This window comes from Procambarus clarkii, chromosome 82 (assembly GCF_040958095.1).
Source record: "Procambarus clarkii isolate CNS0578487 chromosome 82, FALCON_Pclarkii_2.0, whole genome shotgun sequence".
Lineage (NCBI taxonomy): Eukaryota > Metazoa > Arthropoda > Malacostraca > Decapoda > Cambaridae > Procambarus > Procambarus clarkii.
Genome location: NC_091231.1, coordinates 866,911 through 889,629, shown reverse-complemented (window position 1 = coordinate 889,629; position 22,719 = coordinate 866,911). Strand labels below are relative to the sequence as shown.

At 44.0% G+C, this 22,719-nt stretch overlaps 1 protein-coding gene across 23 annotated transcripts in view; it reads right to left on the bottom strand.

Annotated features, from left to right (window-relative positions):
* Positions 1–22,719, bottom strand: part of CaMKII (Calcium/calmodulin-dependent protein kinase II) — a 397,894-nt gene that overhangs the window by 182,585 nt on the left and 192,590 nt on the right. The window contains exon 4 of one of the 23 annotated variants that reach the window (XM_069315733.1): positions 12,677–12,715. The exons of 21 other annotated variants lie outside the window; for them this stretch is intronic. In XM_069315733.1, coding sequence (XP_069171834.1) covers positions 12,677–12,715 — 39 coding nt within the window. The remainder of the gene's footprint in view (positions 1–12,676; positions 12,716–22,719) is intronic. One more of the 23 variants, XM_069315734.1, reaches the window with a different exon arrangement.

Sequence of the window (22,719 nt, the reverse complement as noted above, 5' to 3'; positions counted from 1 at the left end):
AGGATGACTTGAACAGGTTGCAGAGCTGGTCCAAGAAATGGCTGCTAGAGTTCAACACTAACAAGTGCAAGGTGATGGAAATGGGGACAGGAGACCGAAAGGCCAATACACGATGAAGGGAAACAACCTCCCTATAACGTCTAGAGATAAAGACCTGGGAGTGGACATAACACCAAACCTAACTCCAGAGGCTCATATAAACAGAATAACGTCAGCCGCATACTCTACTCTGGCGAAAGTCAGAACATTCTTCAGAAACATGAATAAGGAGACTTTTAGATCACTGTATACCGCCTGTGTGAGGCCAGTCTTTGAGTACGCCGACCCATCCTGGAGCCCATATCATAAACACACACAAGGAAGCTCTAAAAGGTGGAGAAGTTAGCAAGGAGACTCGTCCCAGAGCTGCGAGGGATGAGGTACGAAGACACACTGACGCAACTAAACCTGACCACGTTAGAAGGCAGGAGGGAGAGGTGGGGGACATGATACAGATGTATAAAATACTCAGAGGGATTGACGAGGTGGAACCAGAGGAAATGTTTACAATGAATAACAACAGAACAAGGAGGCGCGGGTGGAAGCTTGAGACTCAGATGATCACAGATCTCCTCTATGACAGATCTCCTCTATGACAGATCTCCTCTATGACAGATCTCCTCTATGACAGATCTCCTCTATGACAGATCTCCTCTATGACAGATCTCCTCTATGACAGATCTCCTCTATGACAGATCGCCTCTATGACAGATCTCCTCTATGACAGATCTCCTCTATGACAGATGTCTATGACACATAGAGGAGATAAACAGTAGTAAAGTTGTAATTAGTAGTAACTTGCAAGTATAGAAAAGGAAAAAAATAATAAAAGCCAGATTATTATTAAGTAAAGTCAAGAACAGCACACAGCCGTCAACAGCAGCGGAGACACAGCATAACACAGGCGACACAAACCGGATATACCCGCCTTCACAAGCCGGATATACCCGCCTTCACAAGCCGGATATACCCGCCTTCACAAGCCGGATATACCCGCCTTCACAAGCCGGATATACCCGCCTTCACAAGCCGGATATACCCGCCTTCACAAGCCGGATATACCTGCCTTCACAAGCCGGATATACCTGCCTTCACAAGCCGGATATACCCGCCTTCACAAGCCGGATATACCCGCCTTCACAAGCCGGATATACCCGCCTTCACAAGCCGGATATACCTGCCTTCACAAGCCGGATATACCTGCCTTCACAAGCCGGATATACCTGCCTTCACAAGCCGGATATACCCGCCTTCACAAGCCGGATATACCCGCCTTCACAAGCCGGATATACCTGCCTTCACAAGCCGGATATACCTGCCTTCACAAGCCGGATATACCCGCCTTCACAAGCCGGATATACCCGCCTTCACAAGCCGGATATACCCGCCTTCACAAGCCGGATATACCCGCCTTCACAAGCCGGATATACCTGCCTTCACAAGCCGGATATACCCGCCTTCACAAGCCGGATATACCCGCCTTCACAAGCCGGATATACCCGCCTTCACAAGCCGGATATACCCGCCTTCACAAGCCGGATATACCTGCCTTCACAAGCCGGATATACCCGCCTTCACAAGCCGGATATACCTGCCTTCACAAGCCGGATATACCTGCCTTCACAAGCCGGATATACCCGCCTTCACAAGCCGGATATACCCGCCTTCACAAGCCGGATATACCTGCCTTCACAAGCCGGATATACCTGCCTTCACAAGCCGGATATACCCGCCTTCACAAGCCGGATATACCCGCCTTCACAAGCCGGATATACCCGCCTTCACAAGCCGGATATACCCGCCTTCACAAGCCGGATATACCCGCCTTCACAAGCCGGATATACCCGCCTTTATCACCACTGTGAACACAACAAGCTGTAACAGCACAGGATAACAAATGCAGTAACAAGATAACAAAAGCAGTAACAAGATAACAAAAGCAGTAACAAGATAACAAAAGCAGTAACATAAGATGAAAACAGTAACAAGATAAGAAAAGCAGTAACCAGAGAAGATAACAAAAGCAGGAACAAGAGAAGATAACAAAAGCAGGAACAAGAGAAGATAACAAAAGCAGGAACAAGAGAAGATAACAAAAGCAGGAACAAGAGAAGATAACAAAAGCAGTAACAAGATAAGATAACAAAAGCAGGAACAAGAGAAGATAACAAAAGCAGGAACAAGAGAAGATAACAAAAGCAGGAACAAGAGAAGATAACAAAAGCAGGAACAAGAGAAGATAACAAAAGCAGGAACAAGAGAAGATAACAAAAGCAGGAACAAGAGAAGATAACAAAAGCAGGAACAAGAGAAGATAACAATAGCAGGAACAAGAGAAGATAACAATAGCAGGAACAAGAGAAGATAACAAAAGCAGGAACAAGAGAAGATAACAAAAGCAGGAACAAGAGAAGATAACAAAAGCAGGAACAAGAGAAGATAACAAAAGCAGTAACAAGATAAGATAACAAAAGCAGGAACAAGAGAAGATAACAAAAGCAGGAACAAGAGAAGATAACAAAAGCAGTAACAAGATAAGATAACAAAAGCAGGAACAAGAGAAGATAACAAAAGCAGGAACAAGAGAAGATAACAAAAGCAGGAACAAGAGAAGATAACAAAAGCAGGAACAAGAGAAGATAACAAAAGCAGGAACAAGAGAAGATAACAATAGCAGGAACAAGAGAAGATAACAATAGCAGGAACAAGAGAAGATAACAAAAGCAGGAACAAGAGAAGATAACAAAAGCAGGAACAAGAGAAGATAACAAAAGCAGGAACAAGAGAAGATAACAAAAGCAGGAACAAGAGAAGATAACAAAAGCAGGAACAAGAGAAGATAACAATAGCAGGAACAAGAGAACATAACAATAGCAGGAACAAGAGAAGATAACAAAAGCAGGAACAAGAGAAGATAACAAAAGCAGGAACAAGAGAAGATAACAATAGCAGGAACAAGAGAACATAACAATAGCAGGAACAAGAGAAGATAACAAAAGCAGTAACAAGATAAGATAACAAAAGCAGGAACAAGAGAAGATAACAAAAGCAGGAACAAGAGAAGATAACAAAAGCAGTAACAAGAGAAGATAACAAAAGCAGGAACAAGAGAAGATAACAAAAGCAGGAACAAGAGAAGATAACAAAAGCAGTAACAAGATAAGATAACAAAAGCAGGAACAAGAGAAGATAACAAAAGCAGGAACAAGAGAAGATAACAAAAGCAGGAACAAGAGAAGATAACAAAAGCAGGAACAAGAGAAGATAACAAAAGCAGGAACAAGAGAAGATAACAAAAGCAGGAACAAGAGAAGATAACAAAAGCAGGAACAAGAGAAGATAACAAAAGCAGGAACAAGAGAAGATAACAAAAGCAGGAACAAGAGAAGATAACAAAAGCAGGAACAAGAGAAGATAACAAAAGCAGGAACAAGAGAAGATAACAAAAGCAGGAACAAGAGAAGATAACAAAAGCAGGAACAAGAGAAGATAACAAAAGCAGGAACAAGAGAAGATAACAAAAGCAGGAACAAGAGAAGATAACAATAGCAGGAACAAGAGAACATAACAATAGCAGGAACAAGAGAAGATAACAAAAGCAGGAACAAGAGAAGATAACAAAAGCAGGAACAAGAGAAGATAACAATAGCAGGAACAAGAGAACATAACAATAGCAGGAACAAGAGAAGATAACAAAAGCAGGAACAAGAGAAGATAACAAAAGCAGGAACAAGAGAAGATAACAAAAGCAGGAACAAGAGAACATAACAAAAGCAGGAACAAGAGAAGATAACAAAAGCAGGAACCACTAATCAACAAGTCTAACATGAATATAGTTAACAAAAGGGAGAGAGAGAAAAGGTGTTAACAAAAGTGGGAGACAAGAGAGAAATAACTAGGAAAATAAACGCAGAAACAGCATATTCAGCAAGTATATCAATATATACACAAGAGTATATCACCAAACATGCGGTTGTGTCTGTTGGTATGATGTTATATCAGTAGACATACCAGCATGTTTACTCTTGGTGAATCACTGAAGCTAAAAGCTTTAATTCAACACATGCAATTGAAGTAAATTAGCATGTTCAACAGGTGTTTAACAACAAACAAACAAACAGGAGTTTAAGTTTAAACAAACAGGAGTTTAAACAAACAAACAGGAGTGCAAACAGGAGTTTATTGATCAGTAAATCAGTAATATATTTACAGCAACAGTTGTAAAATCACATCAAAATAAGTGATCAGAGACAAACCTGTTACAACCTTAGACAATCACCACAACCATGGTCAGTCAACCACCACAACCATGGTCAGTCAACCACCACAACCATGGTCAGTCAACCACCACAACCATGGTCAGTCAACCACCACAACCATGGTCAGTCAACCACCACAACCATGGTCAGTCAACCACCACAACCATGGTCAGTCAACCACCACAACCATGGTCAGTCAACCACCACAACCATGGTCAGTCAACCACCACAACCATGGTCAGTCAACCACCACAACCATGGTCAGTCAACCGCCACAACCATGGTCAGTCAACCACCACAACCATGGTCAGTCAACCACCACAACCATGGTCAGTCAACCACCACAACCATGGTCAGTCAACCACCACAACCATGGTCAGTCAACCGCCACAACCATGGTCAGTCAACCGCCACAACCATGGTCAGTCAACCGCCACAACCATGGTCAGTCAACCACCACAACCATGGTCAGTCAACCACCACAACCATGGTCAGTCAACCACCACAACCATGGTCAGTCAACCACCACAACCATGGTCAGTCAACCACCACAACCATGGTCAGTCAACCACCATATCTGAGACCGTTACTGCTGTAACAACCCGTTCTCGCACTTTCGTATAGTCAATATTGACTTATTAAATACGTACATAGGTGACATACTAAACATACTAGTTTACCTTGAAAAGCTTCATAGAAAACACCGACCTCACCTAACCTTCTTAGTATGTTAAGATAAGTATCTTATAGCTTCGTAATTACAATTATTACTTATCCTATTATAGGTATAGGTTAAGTAATAATTGTAATTACGAAGCAATGAGATGCTTATCTTAACATACTAAGAAGGTTAGGTAAGGTCGGTGTTTTCTATGAAGCTTTTCAAGGTAAACTAGTATGTTTAGTATGTCACCTATGCACATATTTAATAAGTCAATATTGACTGTAAGAAAGTGCGAGAACGGGTTGGCAGCAGTATAGGATGAGAGGAAGAGAAAGTCACCACCACTCACAAAAGGAGAAAGACCTGGGAGTGGACATGACCAAACACCTGATGCACCACTCACAAAAGGAGAAAGACCTGGGAGTGGACATGACCAAACACCTGATGCCACAAGCCCACATTACCACAATAACAACACCTGCTTAAGGCATTCTGGCCAACACCCGCAGTCTCTCCTTCACAAACTTGGACAAAGGTGTTTCCTGGCCCTATGTACAGCGAGGGTGAGACCCACTCTTCAATATGTGGCCCCAACATATGCAACCAGACTCCTTCCGGATCTGAGGACACTGAACTATGAGGAAAGACTGAGACAGCTGGACCTTACCACACTGGAGCAAATGAGATATAAGGGTGACATGATAACGACATAAATGATACTGAGGGTAAATTAACACAGTAGACCAAGCAGTATTGTTGTAAGCTACGAACAGCAGAACCAGCGGTCACAGATGGAAACTGGAGACACAAATGGGTCATATAGATAGCAGGAAGAACTTTATCCCTGTTAACATTGTTGGGTCATATAGATAGCAGGAAGAACTTTATCCCTGTTAACATTGTTGGGTCATAGAGATAGCAGGAAGAACTTTATCCCTGTTAACATTGTTGGGTCATAGAGATAGCAGGAAGAACTTTATCCTTGTTAACATTGTTGGGTCATAGAGATAGCAGGAAGAACTTTATCCCTGTTAACATTGTTGGGTCATAGAGATAGCAGGAAGAACTTTATCCCTGTTAACATTGTTGGGTCATAGAGATAGCAGGAAGAACTTTATCCCTGTTAACATTGTTGGGTCATAGAGATAGCAGGAAGAACTTTATCCCTGTTAACATTGTTGGGTCATAGAGATAGCAGGAAGAACTTTATCCCTGTTAACATTGTTGGGTCATAGAGATAGCAGGAAGAACTTTATCCCTGTTAACATTGTCAATAAAGGAAATAGGTTAAGGCGCAGAAGTCATTAAAGCTCATTAGCTTCAAATGTTTAAATATAAAGGTGTTGTAAGCGTCAGAAATGAGTCATTGTATTAACCTATGAACGTTCGGAAGGCGGGACCAGGAGCCTAGCTCGACCCTGCAAGCACATCTAGGTGAGAACACACACACACACACACACGGGGAGCTGGTGGCTGAGTGCACATCAAGGTGGATACATAGTGCTGAGGTCCGGGGTTTGATTCCCGGCGCCGGCGGAAACAAAAGTAGGCAGAGTTTCTTTCACCCTGATGCCCGTGTCACCTAGGAGTAAATAGGTACCTGGGAGTTAGACAGCTGTTACGGGCTGCATCCTGGGTGTGTGTACTCACCTAGATGTGCTTGCGGGGGTTGAGCTCTGGCTCTTTGGTCCCGCCTCTCAACCGTCAATCAACAGGTGTACAGGTTCCTGAGCCTATTGGGCTCTATCATATCTACACTTGAAGATATGAAGATATGGGGATACACTTGGGCTCTATCATATCTACACACACACACACTGTGTGTGTGTGTGTGTGTATGTGTGTACTCACCTATTTCACCTATTTGTGCTTGCAGGATCGAGCATTGACTCTTGGATCCCGCCTTTCCAGCTATCGGTTGTTTACAGCAATGACTCCTGTCCCATTTCCCTATCATACCTAGTTTTAAAAGTATGAATAGTATTTACTTCCACAACCTGTTCCCCAAGTGCATTCCATTTTTCCACTACTCTCACGCTAAAAGAAAACTTCCTAACATCTCTGTGACTCATCTGAGTTTCCAGTTTCCACCCATGTCCCCTCGTTCTGTTATTATTACGTGTGAACATTTCATCTATTTCCACTTTGTCAATTCCCCTGAGTATTTTATATGTCCCTATCATATCTCCTCTCTCCCTTCTTTTCTCTAGTGTCGTAAGGTTCAGTTCCTTCAGCCGCTCTTCATATCCCATCCCTCGTAGCTCTGGGACAAGCCTCGTCGCAAACCTCTGAACCTTCTCCAGTTTCTTTATGTGTTTCTTCAGGTGGGGGCTCCATGATGGCGCGCCATACTCTAAGACGGGTCTCACGTAGGCAGTGTAAAGCGCCCTAAAAGCCTCCTCATTTAGGTTTCTGAATGAAGTTCTAATTTTCGCCAGTGTAGAGTACGCTGCTGTCGTTATCCTATTTATATGTGCCTCATGAGTTAGATTAGGTGTCACATCCACTCCCAGGTCTCTTTCTCGAATCGTTACAGGTAGGCTGTTCCCCTTCATTGTGTACTGTCCCTTTGGTCTCCTGTCACCTGATCCCATTTCCATAACTTTACATTTACTGGTGTTAAACTCCAGTAGCCATTTCCCTGACCATCTCTGCAGCCTGTTTAAGTCCTCTTGGAGGATCCTACAATCCTCGTCTGTCACAACTCTTCTCATTAATTTTGCGTCATCCGCAAACATTGACATGTATGATTCCACTCCTGTAAACATATCATTTACGTAAATTAGAAAGAGGATTGGTCCCAGCACCGATCCTTGAAGTACTCCACTTGTTACTGTTCGCCAGTCCGACTTTTCGCCCCTTACCATTACCCTCTGGCTCCTTCCTGTTAGGTAGTTCTTCACCCATACTAGGGCCTTTCCGCTTACTCCTGCCTGCCTCTCAAGTTTGTATAGCAGTCTCATGTGCGGTACCGTATCAAAGGCCTTTTGGCAGTCAAGAAATATGCAGTCTGCCCAGCCTTCTCTGTCCTGCCTTATCCTTGTTACTTTATCATAGAATTCTAAAAGGTTTGTTAGGCATGATTTCCCTGTCCAGAACCCATGTTGGTGCTTGTTTACAAACCCAATGCTCTCCAGGTGCTCAACAAGTCTTAGCCTAATTATTCTTTCAAGTATTTTGCAGGGGATGCTTGTGTGTGTGTGTGTGTGTGTGTGTGTGTGTGTGTGTGTGTGTGTGTGTGTGTGTGTGTGTGTGTGTGTGTGTGTGTGTGTGTGTGTGTGTGAAAAAAACTATTAGTAGTAGTTAGTAACAGTTGACTGATTGACAGTTGAGAGGCGGGCGGAAAGAGCAGAGCTGAACCCCCGCAAGCACAACATGGTGACTACAGTGACTGGAGAAGTGTTACTAGCGGAGTACCACAAGGTTCACCTCTTGCACCAGTAATGGTCGTCGTCTACATAAACCATCTACCAGAAGGAATACAGAATGATATGAACATGTTTGCTGATGATGCTAAGATACTGGAGAAGACAGGAGACGCAGACCACTGTAATGCACTATTTGTAATGTTCTGGAATGTGGCATCAGAGAAGTAGACCACACACAACTTACAAATTATGTGGAAAGTAATGCCAGAACTCTAATAAAGAAGGAGACCTAGAGGAGGTGGTTTTAGATACATTATAATCGGGGATAAGTTTATAACACTCAAATAACAGTCAGAATAAAGAGCACAGCTGCCAGGAAAGCCGATCAGCTATGGGAAGTTCTTAGCAGCAGGATGGGGGCTGGAACCAGCGACCCGGGTCGCCCAAGACAGTCTACAGCCACCCAGGCCGCTGGTGTTGGCCAGTAAACTGTCGCCAGAGGAACACATAAACAACATTGTGAGAGGAGCCTTTGTGTCGCTTTCCAACCTCACACTTGTTATTAATTACATGACTGGTGAAGTACTGAAGAAACTGGTCATGACGTATGTGAGACCAAAACTGTAATATGCAGCAGCTGTATGGCGCCCATACAGTCTCAAGAAGCACATAAAGAAACTGGAAAAGGCGCAGCGGCATGCTACAAAATGGCTTCCGGAACTGAAAAACTAAGAGTTACGGGGAGAGATTAGATGCGTTAAACATGCAAAAACTAGAAGATAGAAGAACAAGAGGTGAAATGATCACCACTTACAAAATACTAACAGGAATCAACCAACTTGACAAAGAGCAATTCCTGAAACCAGCAACTTCACGAACAACAGGACACAAACTCAAGATAAGAACACACAGATGCCGAAAAAATATTAGAAAGTTTTCTTTTGCAAACAGTGTGGTAGACGGTTTGAACAAGTTAGGTGAGAAGGTGGTGGAGGCCAAGACCGTCAGTAGTTTCAAAGCGTTAAACGACAAAGAGTACTGGGAAGACGGGACACCACGAGCGTAGCTTTCATCCTTTAACTACACTTAGATCATTACACTTAGGTAATTACACGTACACATTGGTAATTGCTGAGTGGATAGCGCTCGGGGGTCGTAGTCCTAAGGGCTCGGGTTCGATTCCCGGGAGAGGCGGAAACAAATAGGGAGTTTCTCTCACCCTGATGCATCTGTTCATCTAGCAGTAAATAGGTACCTGGGAGTTACACAGCTGCTAAGGGCAGCTTCCTGGTGTGTGTGTGTGTGTGTGTGTGGGTGTGTGTGTGTGTGTGTGTGTGTGTATGTGTGTGTGTGTGTGTACTCACCTATTTGTGCTTGCGGTGGTTGAGCTCTGGCTCTTTGGTCCCTTTTCTCGCACAATCTTCTCCATCAGCTTGCATGGTATGCAGGTTAGGGACACTGGCCTGTAGTTCAGTGCCTCCTGTCTATCCCCTTTCTTGTATATCGGGACTACGTTAGTTGCTTTCCAAGTTCTTGGCAGTTCCCCTGTTGCCAGTGATTTGTTATACACTATGGAGAGTGGCAGGCACAGTTCTTCTGCTCCTTTAGTATCCAAGGGGAGATTTCATCTGGGCCTATAGCCTTTGTCAAATCCAACTCTAGTAAAAGCTTCCTTACTTCCCCACTGGTAATCTCAAACTCTTCTTGTGGTTCCTGGTTAACTATTCTCTCTCTTATCTCTGGAATTTCTCCTTGCTCTAAGGTGAAGACCTCCTGGAATTTCTTATTCCGTTCCTCACACACTTCCTTGTCGTTTGTAGTGAATCCTTCTGCCCCTATCCTTAATTTCATAACCTGTTCCTTTACTGTTGTTTTTCTCCTGATGTGGCTAGGCAGCAATTTAGGCTGAGTCTTTGCCTTGCTTGCGATGTCATTTTCGTATTGTCTTTCTGCCTCTCTTCTCATCCTGACATATTCATTCCCGGAATTCTGGTATCTTTCTCTGCTCTCCAGTGTCCTGTTATTCCTATAGTTTCTCCATGCCCTTTTACTTTGCTGCTTAGCTAACCTACATCTCTGATTAAACCATGGGTTTCTCATCTGCATTTCACTCTTTTCCTTTTGGATTGGGACAAACTTGTTAGCCGCCTCCTTACACTTCTGCGTGATGAAGTCCATCATGTCTTGGGCCGTCTTTCCCCTGAGCTCTGTTTCCCATGTTATATCTGTTAGAAATTTTCTTATCTCCTCATAGTTTCCCTTTCGGAATGCCAGCCTTTTGTTTTCAGTTCCCCTCCTCGAGTTCAATAACCCTTCCTCAACCAGATACTCAAACACCAGGACACTGTGATCGCTCATTCCTACTGAGGCCTCAAAACCGATTTCCCTTATGTCGGAATCGTTCAGAGTGAAGACTAGGTCGAGTCTCGCTGGTTCATCGTTTCCTCTCATCCTAGTGTGTTCCCTGACATGCTGGCTTAAGAAGTTTCTTGTCGCCACCTCCAATAGTTTGGTTCTCCATGTATCCTCACTTCCATGCGGTTCCTTGTTTTCCCAGTCTATCCTTCCATTATTGAAGTCCCCCATGATACCTGGTTGATACCTGGTTGATGGGGTTCTGGGAGTTCTTCTACTCCCCAAGCCCGGCCCGTGGCCAAGCTTGACTTGTGAGAGTTTGGTCCACCAGGCTGTTGCTTGGAGCGGCCTGCAAGCCCACATACTCACCACAGCGATTGGTCCGGCACTTCTTGGAGGAAACAATCTAGTTTCCTCTTGAAGATGTCCACGGTTGTTCCGGCAATATTTCTTATGCTTGCTGGGAGGACGTTGAACAACCGTGGACCTCTGATGTTTATACAGTGTTCTCTGATTGTGCCTATGGCACCTCTGCTCTTCACTGGTTCTATTCTGCATTTTCTTCCATATCGTTCACTCCAGTACGTTGTTATTTTACTGTGCAGATTTGGTACCTGGCCCTCCAGTATTTTCCATGTGTATATTATTTTATATCTCGTCTTCTTTCTAGTGAGTACATTTGGAGGGCTTTGAGACGATCCCAATAATTTAGGTGCTTTATCGCGTCTATGCGTGCCGTATATGTTCTCTGTATTCCCTCTATTTCAGCAATCTCTCCTGCTCTGAAGGGGGAAGTAAGTACTGAGTAGTAGTCAAGGCGGGACAACGCATGTGATATATATAATGAGCAGATGGGATCTATTTCTACAGGCAGCAGAGGCTGCCCTCTCAATTATAGTGTTAACTGCCATGTTGTTGTTGTCATACTCTTGACTGGGTCTTCTGTCATCTGGTGGAGGGTTATATATCACTGCTACTACTACTCTTGGTCCTCCCATTGTCATGGTGCCTGTTATGTAGTCTCTGAATCACTCGCTGCCCGAGATAACCATCTCCTTGAAACTCCATTCCTTTCTCATTATTAGGGCCACTCCACCTCCTCCCCTTCCTTCCCTCTCTTTCCTTATTACAGTGTAGTCCTGGGGAAACACCGCATTCGTTATGATTCCCGAGAGTTTAGTTTCTGTAAGTCCAATTACATCTAAATTCACGCCTTGTGCTCTTTCCCTTAGTTCACTTGCCTTGCTTGTAATGCCATCTATGTTCGAATACATCACCCTGAAGGTGACTCTCTTCTGTCCTTTCTCAGTTTCTATTGCTTCCCCTGAAGTAGGGAAACAGGGAGGGACAGGGATGGGAGTCCTATGAAGGGGGGACTTAGGGATCTGGGGGACCTGGTGTGTGTGGAGGGGGAGGGGGTTGATTGATTGACAGTTGAGAGGCAGGCCCAAAGAGCCAGAGCTCAACACCCGCAAGCACCACTGGATGAGTACGCACACACACACACACACACACGCACACCAGTAACTAAACAGTCCCCTCATAAGAGCCAGTATGCCTAAGAGTTAGCTGCCTTACCATTCCAGCCTCCGCTCAAACCCACTTTATATTACCATTAGCATTACTAAATATATAAATATATAAATATAAAAGAAACGTCATGAGCTAAGAATACTGGAGAAGAAGGCGTACAGACAAAGAATACCTCCGACTCCTCCAAGCAAAGTTTGCCATGCAACATAAGCAGACCATCGTAAAAAATCTCGCACTAGGCAACTGGCGAGCATAGAAACACACGCCGTTAAAAACGCCAATGAATACATATATATATATATATATACATTTATATATATATATATATATTCATTAGAATCTCTATATATAAAAGGGTAAGATATTGCGTGTAATATGAGGGTAGCGTGGAGGTACTGTGGAGATGCAGGCGGCGGTGGCGCGAGTGTGTGTAATGCCTACACGTGAGAGGTACTCACCCAGTAGCCTGGTCACACTGTGCTCGCTGTGTTCAGCTGCTGCCCAAGGAAAGAGGAAGCCACATTTTGGAAGTTGACATGACAGTGGGAGAGAGAGAGATGGCGGGGTGGGAGGGGGGAGGAGGAGGAGGCCCACCACACCGTGCTCAAATAACTCTGGCATTATCAGATATTAGTATAGAATAACTGGGTTAGGATATGACGGGCTGGCAGTCATGGGAGGGACTTCACGACGGGGACGTTGTCGTCATAGTCATCTTAAAGGTTTGGTCTGCACCTGTGTGTGGGGGGGGGGGGAGGGTGTGTTGATACACACACACACACACACACACACACACACACACACACACACACACACACACACACACACACACACACACACACACACACAGGCTATTTAACACATGGGGCACACGCACTAGGGGACACAGGTGGAAACTGAGTGCCCAAATGAGCCACAGAGATATTTGAAAGAACTTTTTTAGTGTCAGAGTGGTTGACAAATTGAATGCATTAGGAAGTGATGTGGTGGAGGCTGACTCCATACACAGTTTCAAGTGTAGATATGATAGAGCCCAGTAGGCTCAGGGACCTGTACACCTGTTGATTGACAGTTGAGAGGCGGGACCAAAGAGCCAGAGCTCAACCCCCGCAAACACAACTAAGTGAGTACACACAAACACACACACGCACACAGGGGGGGCCTCGTAGCCTGGTGGATAGCGCGCAGGACTCGTAATTCTGTGGCGCGGGTTCGATTCCCGCACGAGGCAGAAACAAATGGGCAAAGTTTCTTTCACCCTGAATGCCCCTGTTACCTAGCAGTAAATAGGTACCTGGGAGTTAGTCAGCTGTCACGGGCTGCTTCCTGGGGAGTGTGTGTGTGTGGAAAAAAAAGTAGTTAGTAAATAGTTGATTGACAGTTGAGAGGCGGGCCGAAAGAGCAAAGCTCAACCCCCGCAAACACAACTAGGTGAGTACACACACACACACTGAGGGGGGGGGGGGGAGGGTCACTGTGTGTGTGTGGTACATTACTGGTAGCTTGATACTACCACCATCACTACTACTATCACCATCACTGCCACCACCACCATCACTACTACTATCACCACCACCACCACCACCACCATCACTGCCACCACCACCACGAATACTACCACCACCACCACCAATATCCACCACCATCGATGGTAGCTGGACTAGTTGGTCCCAAACTGTCTATAATGTTGTGTGCTGGTCCCAAACTGTCTATAATGTTGTGTGTTGGTCCCAAACTGTCTATAATGTTGTGTGCTGGTCCCAAACTGTCTATAATGTTGTGTGCTGGTCCCAAACTGTCTATAATGTTGTGTGTTGGTCCCAAACTGTCTATAATGTTGTGAGTTGGTCCCAAACTGTCTATAATGTTGTGTGTTGGTCCCAAACTGTCTATAATGTTGTGTGCTGGTCCCAAACTGCCTATAATTTCGTGAGCAGGTCCCAAACTGCCTATAATTTCGTGAGCAGGTCCCAAACTGCCTATAATGTCGTGAGCTGGTCCCAATATACCGGTGTTGTAAGACTGCCCATAGATGATTTCCACCACTCTTGTATAAGAACCTGAGTGGCGGCCTCCTTGCTGACTGTCTGGACTGTTAAGCTGTTTCTTTGGGGCTGGCAGGGAGGGACCTGGGCGGGCTTAGGGCCTTGCTTTTAGGCATCTTACACGGGACCTGATCTCCCAGTTTACACTGGACCTGACCTCCCAGTTTACACGGGACCTGACCTCCCAGTTTACACTGGACCTGACCTCCCAGTTTACACGGGACCTGATCTCCCAGTTTACACGGGACCTGATCTCCCAGTTTACACGGAACCTGACCTCCCAGTTTACACTGGACCTGACCTCCCAGTTTACACGGGACCTAATCTCCCAGTTTACACTGGACCTGACCTCCCAGTTTACACGGGACCTGATCTCCCAGTTTACACTGGACCTGACCTCCCAGTTTACACGGGACCTGACCTCCCAGTTTACACTGGACCTGACCTCCCAGTTTACACTGGACCTGACCTCCCAGTTTACACGGGACCTGATCTCCCAGTTTACACTGGACCTGACCTCCCAGTTTACACGGGACCTGACCTCCCAGTTTACGCGGGACCTAACCTCCCAGTAGTTTACACTGGACCTGACCTCCCAGTAGTTTATGTGTACATTGTGAGAACGTGCCAAGGGGCCAGATTCACGAAGCACTTACGCAAACACTTACGAACCTGTACATCTTTTCTCAATCTTTGGCGGCTTTGTTTACAATTATTAAACAGCTAATGAGCTCCGAAGCACCAGGAGGCTGTATATAACAATAACAACAGTTGAATGGCAAGTTTTCAAGCTTGTAAACTGTTTAATACATGTAACCAAAGCCGTCAAAGATTGAGGAAATATGCACAGGTTCGTAAATGCTTGCGTAAGTGCTTTCGTGAATCTGGCCCCAGAAGTACAAGGTGAGTGCCTTCAGGCAGTCGCAGTAGTTTAAGTTTCTCACTAAATATATGAGGAGAGAGCCATATACAGGAGGTAGTTTCAATGCCTCGTAAAGAGTACAATCATTGACGCTACATTTCTTGTTTTAAAGTTTCTCACTGTCCGCCCTATCATTGTTTCTGATTGTTGCTTCTTTTGATGCGTTCTGCTCTTAGATCTCGTTAGAATTCAGAGATCTGGGTCCAACAGGCTGTTTCTTGTAGCGCTCCGCAGACCCACATATCCACTACAATCCGATTCGTTTGGCACTTCTTGCAACGAGTCTATTTTTTTCTTGAAATAGTCCACCTTTGTTCCAGGAATATTTCTTATGCTTGCTGGTAGAGTATTGAATAGCTGTGGACCACTGATGTTCGGACAGTGTTCACTGATTGTGACTATGGCACCTCTACTCTTCACCCGCTCTATTCTATATTTCCAACCGATTCGTTCGCTCTAGTATTCTATTACTTTACTGTAGAAATTTGAGACCTGACCTTCCAATATCTTCCCTATATATATTATGATATATCTCTCTCGTCTCCTTTTTTTTCTGGAGAGTATATTTTAAGATCTTTGAGACGGTTCTAATAATTTAAGTACTTTATCTTGTCTGTCTGTGTGCTGTACATGTTTTCTACATTCCCTCTATTTCTGAAATCACTCCTTCTGTGAAAGGGGAAGTCAGTACCGAGCAGTTCTCAAGACGGGACAGCACCAGCGATTAAAATAGTATAGCATAGCAGTGACATCTTTGGATTTGAGCGTTCTCAAAATCCATGCTGTCACTGTCCGCAACCCGTTCTCGCACTTGCTTACAGTCAATATTGGCATATTTAATAAGTGCATATGTGACATACTAATTGTATGTGAATATTTTAGTTTACCTTGAAAAGCTTCATAGAAAACACCGACCTCACCTAACCTTCTTAGTATGTTAAGATAAGCATCTTATTGCTTCTTAATTACAATTATTACTTAACCTATACCGTTGGGGCTGACGCTATATCTACTTGGTTGTGGGCATTATATGTGGGGTCGTCACACATCAATATACCCATATACTTGGTTGTGGGCATTATATGTGAGGTCGTCACACATCAATATACCCATATACGTGGTTGTGGGCATTATATGTGAGGTCGTCACACATCAATATACCCATATACTTGGTTGTGGGCATTATATGTCAGGTCGTCACACATCAATATACCCATATACTTGGTTGTGGCCATTATATGTCAGGTCGTCACACATCAATATACCCATATACTTGGTTGTGGCCATTATATGTGAGGTCGTCACACATCAATACACCCATATACTTGGTTGTGGCCATTATATGTGAGGTCGTCACACATCAATACACCCATATACTTGGTTGTGGCCATTATATGTGAGGTCGTCACACATCAATATACCCATATACTTGGTTGTGACCATTATATGTGAGGTCGTCACACATCAATATACCCATATACTTGGTTGTGGCCATTATATGTGAGGTCGTCACACATCAATATACCCATATACTTGGTTGTGGCCATTATATGTGAGGTCGTCACACATCAATATACCCATATACTTGGTTGTGACCATTATATGTGAGGTCGTCACACATCAATATACCCATATACTTGGTTGTGACCATTATATGTGAGGTCGTCACACATCAATATACCCATATACTTGGTTGTGGCCATTATATGTGAGGTCGTCACACATCAATATACCCATATACTTGGTTGTGGCCATTATATGTGAGGTCGTCACACATCAATATACCCATATACTTGGTTGTGACCATTATATGTCAGGTCGTCACACATCAATATACCCATATACTTGGTTGTGGCCATTATATGTGAGGTCGTCACACATCAATATACCCATATACTTGGTTGTGACCATTATATGTCAGGTCGTCACACATCAATATACCCATATAGTTGGTTGTGGCCATTATATGTCAGGTCGTCACACATCAATATACCCATATACTTGGTTGTGGGCATTATATGTGAGGTCGTCACACATCAATATACCCATATACTTTACCAGTTGTTTACCTTCCATGTGCACAACTGCTTGTCTTTATCCTGTATTTCGTTTAAGTTTTTCATTTGTACTATACCTAAATACCTATAATTTATCACCGTAAAACATTGTCATTTTCCGTAATCCAATCGAGGGTTTTACTGATATAAGTTGATAGTTTTTCAGACTACACAGATGTAATTTTCAAGCCGAATTTTGTATGTGCAAAGTATGACACGAATATGTGACTTTTATTTGTGTGTATATCTGCTATAAGAAGAAGAACAAGTGGTGGTAAACTGTGCCCTGGGGTGCACACCTTTTCCCTGTACATGGACTAATGCTCAGTTTTGTTACGATGGTTACCATGTTACGATAAGAGGGGCCTCGTAGCCTGGTGGATAGCGCGCACGACTCGTAATTCTGTGGCGCGGGTTCGATTCCCGCACGAAGCAGAAACAAATGGGCAAAGTTTCTTTCACCCTGAATGCCCCTGTTACCTAGCAGTAAATAGGTACCTGGGTGTTAGTCAGCTGTCACGGGCTGCTTCCTGGGGGTGGAGGCCTGGTCAAGGACCGGGCCGCGGGGACACTAAAAGCCCCGAAGTCAACTCAAGATAACCTCAAGATAACCTATGGTTGAGTAATTGTTGAGAGAGGATCTCCCAGCTGTAACTCACTCCAGGGTGACCTGCCTTGTCAAGGTAATTGTTTTCCATAAAACTGGAGATTGAATTCATCACTCTTTCAGAAACTTTAATTATGTGTGATGTTAGTGAGACCAGTATATAGTTCCCGTCAATGCTTTCTTACCTCCTTTGTGCAGTGGAGTTGTATTTCTTGAGTTATGTGATTCTGGTATCTCCCCTCAAGCTAAACTTTTTCTCCATTATACACAGACCACTCATGCTACTGCTACTGTACAGTCCTTTATAAATATGGAAGTGTGAAGATCGGGACCCGGGGCCGAGTGCATGTTGTCAATCTCTTGTTCAAAGTGTGATGTTGTCATGTTAATATCAGTTATATTGTCAGAGTTTGGAACATCGTTCATGAAGAAACTTTCCGGATGTTCAACTTTCATGATGTTTATTGACATTGTAAACATTGCTCGTACTGTTCTTTCTGGACTGAACTAATCTATGTATCGTCATCTGTGTACGAACCTTCACTTGTGAGTACACGTCCAATACTGGTACACGATTTTGTCTGTATTTCGCATATATGAAAAATATTTTAGATTTGTCTTAATATTTTGTATAACTTTCTGTTCCAATGTCAATTCTTGAGACTCGTCTGATCGCTTCATCTCTGTGTCCTCCATCTTCCTGTTTAGATCATTATTTTTCTTGGTATAGTCGTGTTTACTTCAGCATTTACATTGTTTGTGTCCTGTGTAGTGTTGTTTGTCTTGTTTCTAGAGCAGTCCTCGCCCCCAGGCCCATGTCTACTGTTGTTACGGTTCTCACCATGTTATGTGTATCCAGTAGTTTTCTCAATGGTATACCATGTGTCCCTCCCAGTGGTAGCGGTTCCTGCCTCTAGTCTGGCAGAGGCCGCCCTGCCTCTACACTGTGAGAGGCCGCCCTGCCTCTACACTGTGAGAGGCCGCCCTGCCTCTAGACAGTAAAGAGCCACCCTTGTCACTACCAACAATAACCTTGGTGAGAGAGGGTGCAGAGGGTGCAACACGTGCCGGCGCCATAAGGTCGGCCAGCACACGCCACCAGCATGGAGGAGCCAGCCTTAGGGCAGGGCAGCGTCAAGTGTTCCGCCCACCTCCACTACACTACCGCTAATGCCTCTATAAACCCTTAATAAACTCCCAAATATTGAGGTGAGTGCCGCTCTTCATCACCAGTTACACAGGAGCCTCTACAGCCCTCCCTCACACCCTCCAGGGCCTCTACACCCCTCCCTCACACCCTCCAGGGCCTCTACTACCCTCCCTCACACCCTCCAGGGCCTCTACACCCCTCCCTCACACCCTCCAGGGCCTCTACTACCCTCTCTCACACCCTCCAGGGCCTCTACTACCCTCCTTCACACCCTCCAGGGCCTCTACTACCCTCCCTCACACCCTCCAGGGCCTCTACTACCCTCCCTCACACCCTCCAGGGCCTCTACACCCCTCCCTCACACCCTCCAGGGCCTCTACAACCCTCCCTCACACCCTCCAGGGCCTCTACAACCCTCCCTCACACCCTCCAGGGCCTCTACAACCCTCCCTCACTGGGACTGTCTGACTCCTGTCTCTTAGGTATTTCCTTACCTACGTTAGGCTCCTCCACCTACCCCTGTCTGCCTCTCAAGTGTGTGTGATAATATCTTGTGTGACACTCTTATCATATTTTGTCCAGTTAAGAAATATGCAAACTGCTCAATCTTCTTTGTCCTGCCTTATATGCATTACTTTATCACAGACGTCTAATATGTTCCTTAGACATGAGTTACCTTCCCTTAAGCCATGTTGATGCGAACAAGCCTGAATGGTCCCCAGGAGTAAATGCAATTGAAAACTCACACCCCAGAAGTGATTCGACCCCATACTGCCAGGAGCAGCAATGCAACTGGTGTGTACAGGACACTTTAATCCACTCGACCATCACGACCGGTCAAAAGCTACCATCAGCTTTTTCTCGGCTACCATCAGCTTTTGACCGGCCGTGATGGTCCAGTGGATTAAGGTGTCCTGTACACACCAGTTGCATTGCTGCTCCTGGCAGTATGGGTTCGAGTCACTTCTGGGGTGTGAGTTTTCAGTAGCCATGTTGATGTTTGCATACCTACCTAATTTTCTCTATGTGTATAACTAGTCTTGTTAGTGATACTGGTCTGTGGTTACGTCCCTTTTCTCTGGATCTTTTCTCGTAAACGTCTTCCACAACTGTTTTCTACCACAAGCTGGGCAATTCTTCCATTGTGATCGAATCACTGCTAGAGGTATGCTTAGGGCCTGTGCCACTTCTTTTAACATCCATGGTGATACACTGTCTGGTATATTAGCTTTAGTTTCAACTAGTGATGTTTCCTCCCTTCCTCTGCTCTTACCTCTATATTTAAGTCTCTCCATTAGGGTTACCTGCTCTAGTAGGTAAATGAGCTCTTGTGGTTTAAGTTCTGAACACTCTATGCAAACTGGCATTTAGTTCCATGCAACTTTCCTTATCATTTTCTGTATGTTCCTCCTTCCTTTTTTTTTTGGTAATCTAATCTCTTGGTCGTTCACTATCATTTTCCTTCATATTTATATGACTATGTGGTAGTTTTTGTCCATTTTTTATTTTAGAAGCAATATGATTTTCGTAGTTTCTGTCCAATACTCTTTTAATATGCATGTATTCATTCCTAGTCCTGTTGCATTCATACCAGTTTCTTCTGTCCTTAGACCTATGTAGTCCTTCCCCTCCCTCCTGCTCTAGTTGTTGCTCTTTACAATGTCTACTGAACCATAGGTTATTATATTCTCTCGTAGCTTGGCCCTTATTGTTGCCATGAAACTCTCTACGGCCTTCTTGCATTTGACTCCATCCATCATTTCCTGGACTGTCTTTCGTCTGAGTTCTTCCTCCCATTGCACATTTTTTTAGATGTTATATTAACCTCGCGTAATTTCCTTTCTGTAGTCTACTCTCCTTCCTCTGACCCCTTGTCAGGGGGAAGTTACTTTAAAATTTGATCATAAAGTTATAGACCAGGAGTTCTTTGGTGCAGGTTGTGAGAGACGGGTGTTGTGGTGTCCATGCTGGGACGGTGTGAGGAGGGAACTGTTTGGCAGTAAGAGGTAGACTGAGAGGCAGGGAGGGTCTGAGAGAGGCAGGGAGGGTCTGAGAGAGGCAGGGAGGGTCTGAGAGAGGCAGGGAGGGTCTGAGAGAGGCAGGGAGGGTCTGAGAGAGGCAGGGAGGGTCTGAGAGAGGCAGGGAGGGTCTGAGAGAGGCAGGGAGGGTCTGAGAGAGGCAGGGAGGGTCTGAAAGAGGCAGGGAAGGTCTGAGAGGCAGGGAGGGAATTGAGGGCAAAGAGGAACTGGATGGAAGGGGGAAGAGGGGGGGAGGGGTCAGAGAATGAGAAGGGACCAGATGTATGAGGGAAGGTAAGAGGCAGTAGGGGGTAGAGAGGGAAGGGTGGGGCTGGGAGTCAGAGGAGCATGAGAGGAAGACGTGAGGAGTCAGTAGAGGCAGAGAAGCGCAACATAGTGTAAGAGAGGTGAATGAAAAAAGCTTGGGGAAGGGGGCGGGGGGGAGGGGGGGGTTAAATGTGAGACTGTTGCAACCATCCTCCGGATAAACAGTACATTTTAATACTGAATGTAATAAGTACATTCCTGACTGTCTGCAAAGTACATAAATACACTTAATTGTGCTGTTACATTTACCTCCCCATATATTCTCCCCATTTTCTGTTAATACACTCACATTTTTTAGGTTGAAGTTTTCGTGTACAATTCTATATACACAAATTTTAAATATAAAGAAATTCTTTTTCAGTTTTATTAAATAGAGATTTTATACACAATTTAAAAATATCCTGAGTTACTTTATAATTTATTGAAAGACTTTAGTTTTGTTTTATTAGTTTTATAAAATTGTAATATCTATATAGCTATAGGTTAAGTACTAATTGTAATTAAGAAGCAATAAATGCTATTTAGATGCTTGTCCTCCTACACTCCCAAGGTTAGGTGAGGTCGTGGTTTTTTATACAGCTTTTCAGGTCAACTCTAATATTCACAATATTTTGGAGCGATGCTAGCCATTAAGTGTATTTATGTACTATGTCGATACCCAGGGAGGGTCTGCCACACCTATTATATTTAATATTAAAACGTCCTGTCTATTGAGAGGGCCTGAGGCCTGAAATATTGAGAGGATTTCACATACTAATTGTATGTGAATATTTTAGTTTACCTTGAAAAGCTTCATAGAAAACACCGACCTCACCTAACCTTCTTAGTATGTTAAGATAAGCATCTTATTGCTTCTTAATTACAATTATTACTTAACCTATCAACGGTATAGGTTAAGTAATAATTGTAATTAAGAAGCAATAAGATGCTTATCTTAACATACTAAGAAGGTTAGGTAAGGTCGGTGTTTTCTATGAAGCTTTTCAAGGTAAACTAAAATATTTACAATCAATTAGTATGTCACATATGCACTTATTAAATAAGCGAATATTGACTATAAGCAAGTGCGAGAACGGGTTGCAACAGCGGATGTATGCCTGTGTGCTTGTATATATATATATATATATATATATATATATATATATATATATATATATATATATTGCTCACATTTTCCTGCCAGTATTTAACCTATGTATTCCACAGGTGTATGTATGTATGTATGAGTTGCTAAGCTCTGTGTCAGAACTTGTATATATACAGTATGTGGTTTGTGTATATAGGTATACAGTATGAGTATATACTGGTTGTTTGACCAAAGAGCCAAAGCTCAACCCCCGCAAGCACAATTAGGTGAGTATATGAACAGGTATAG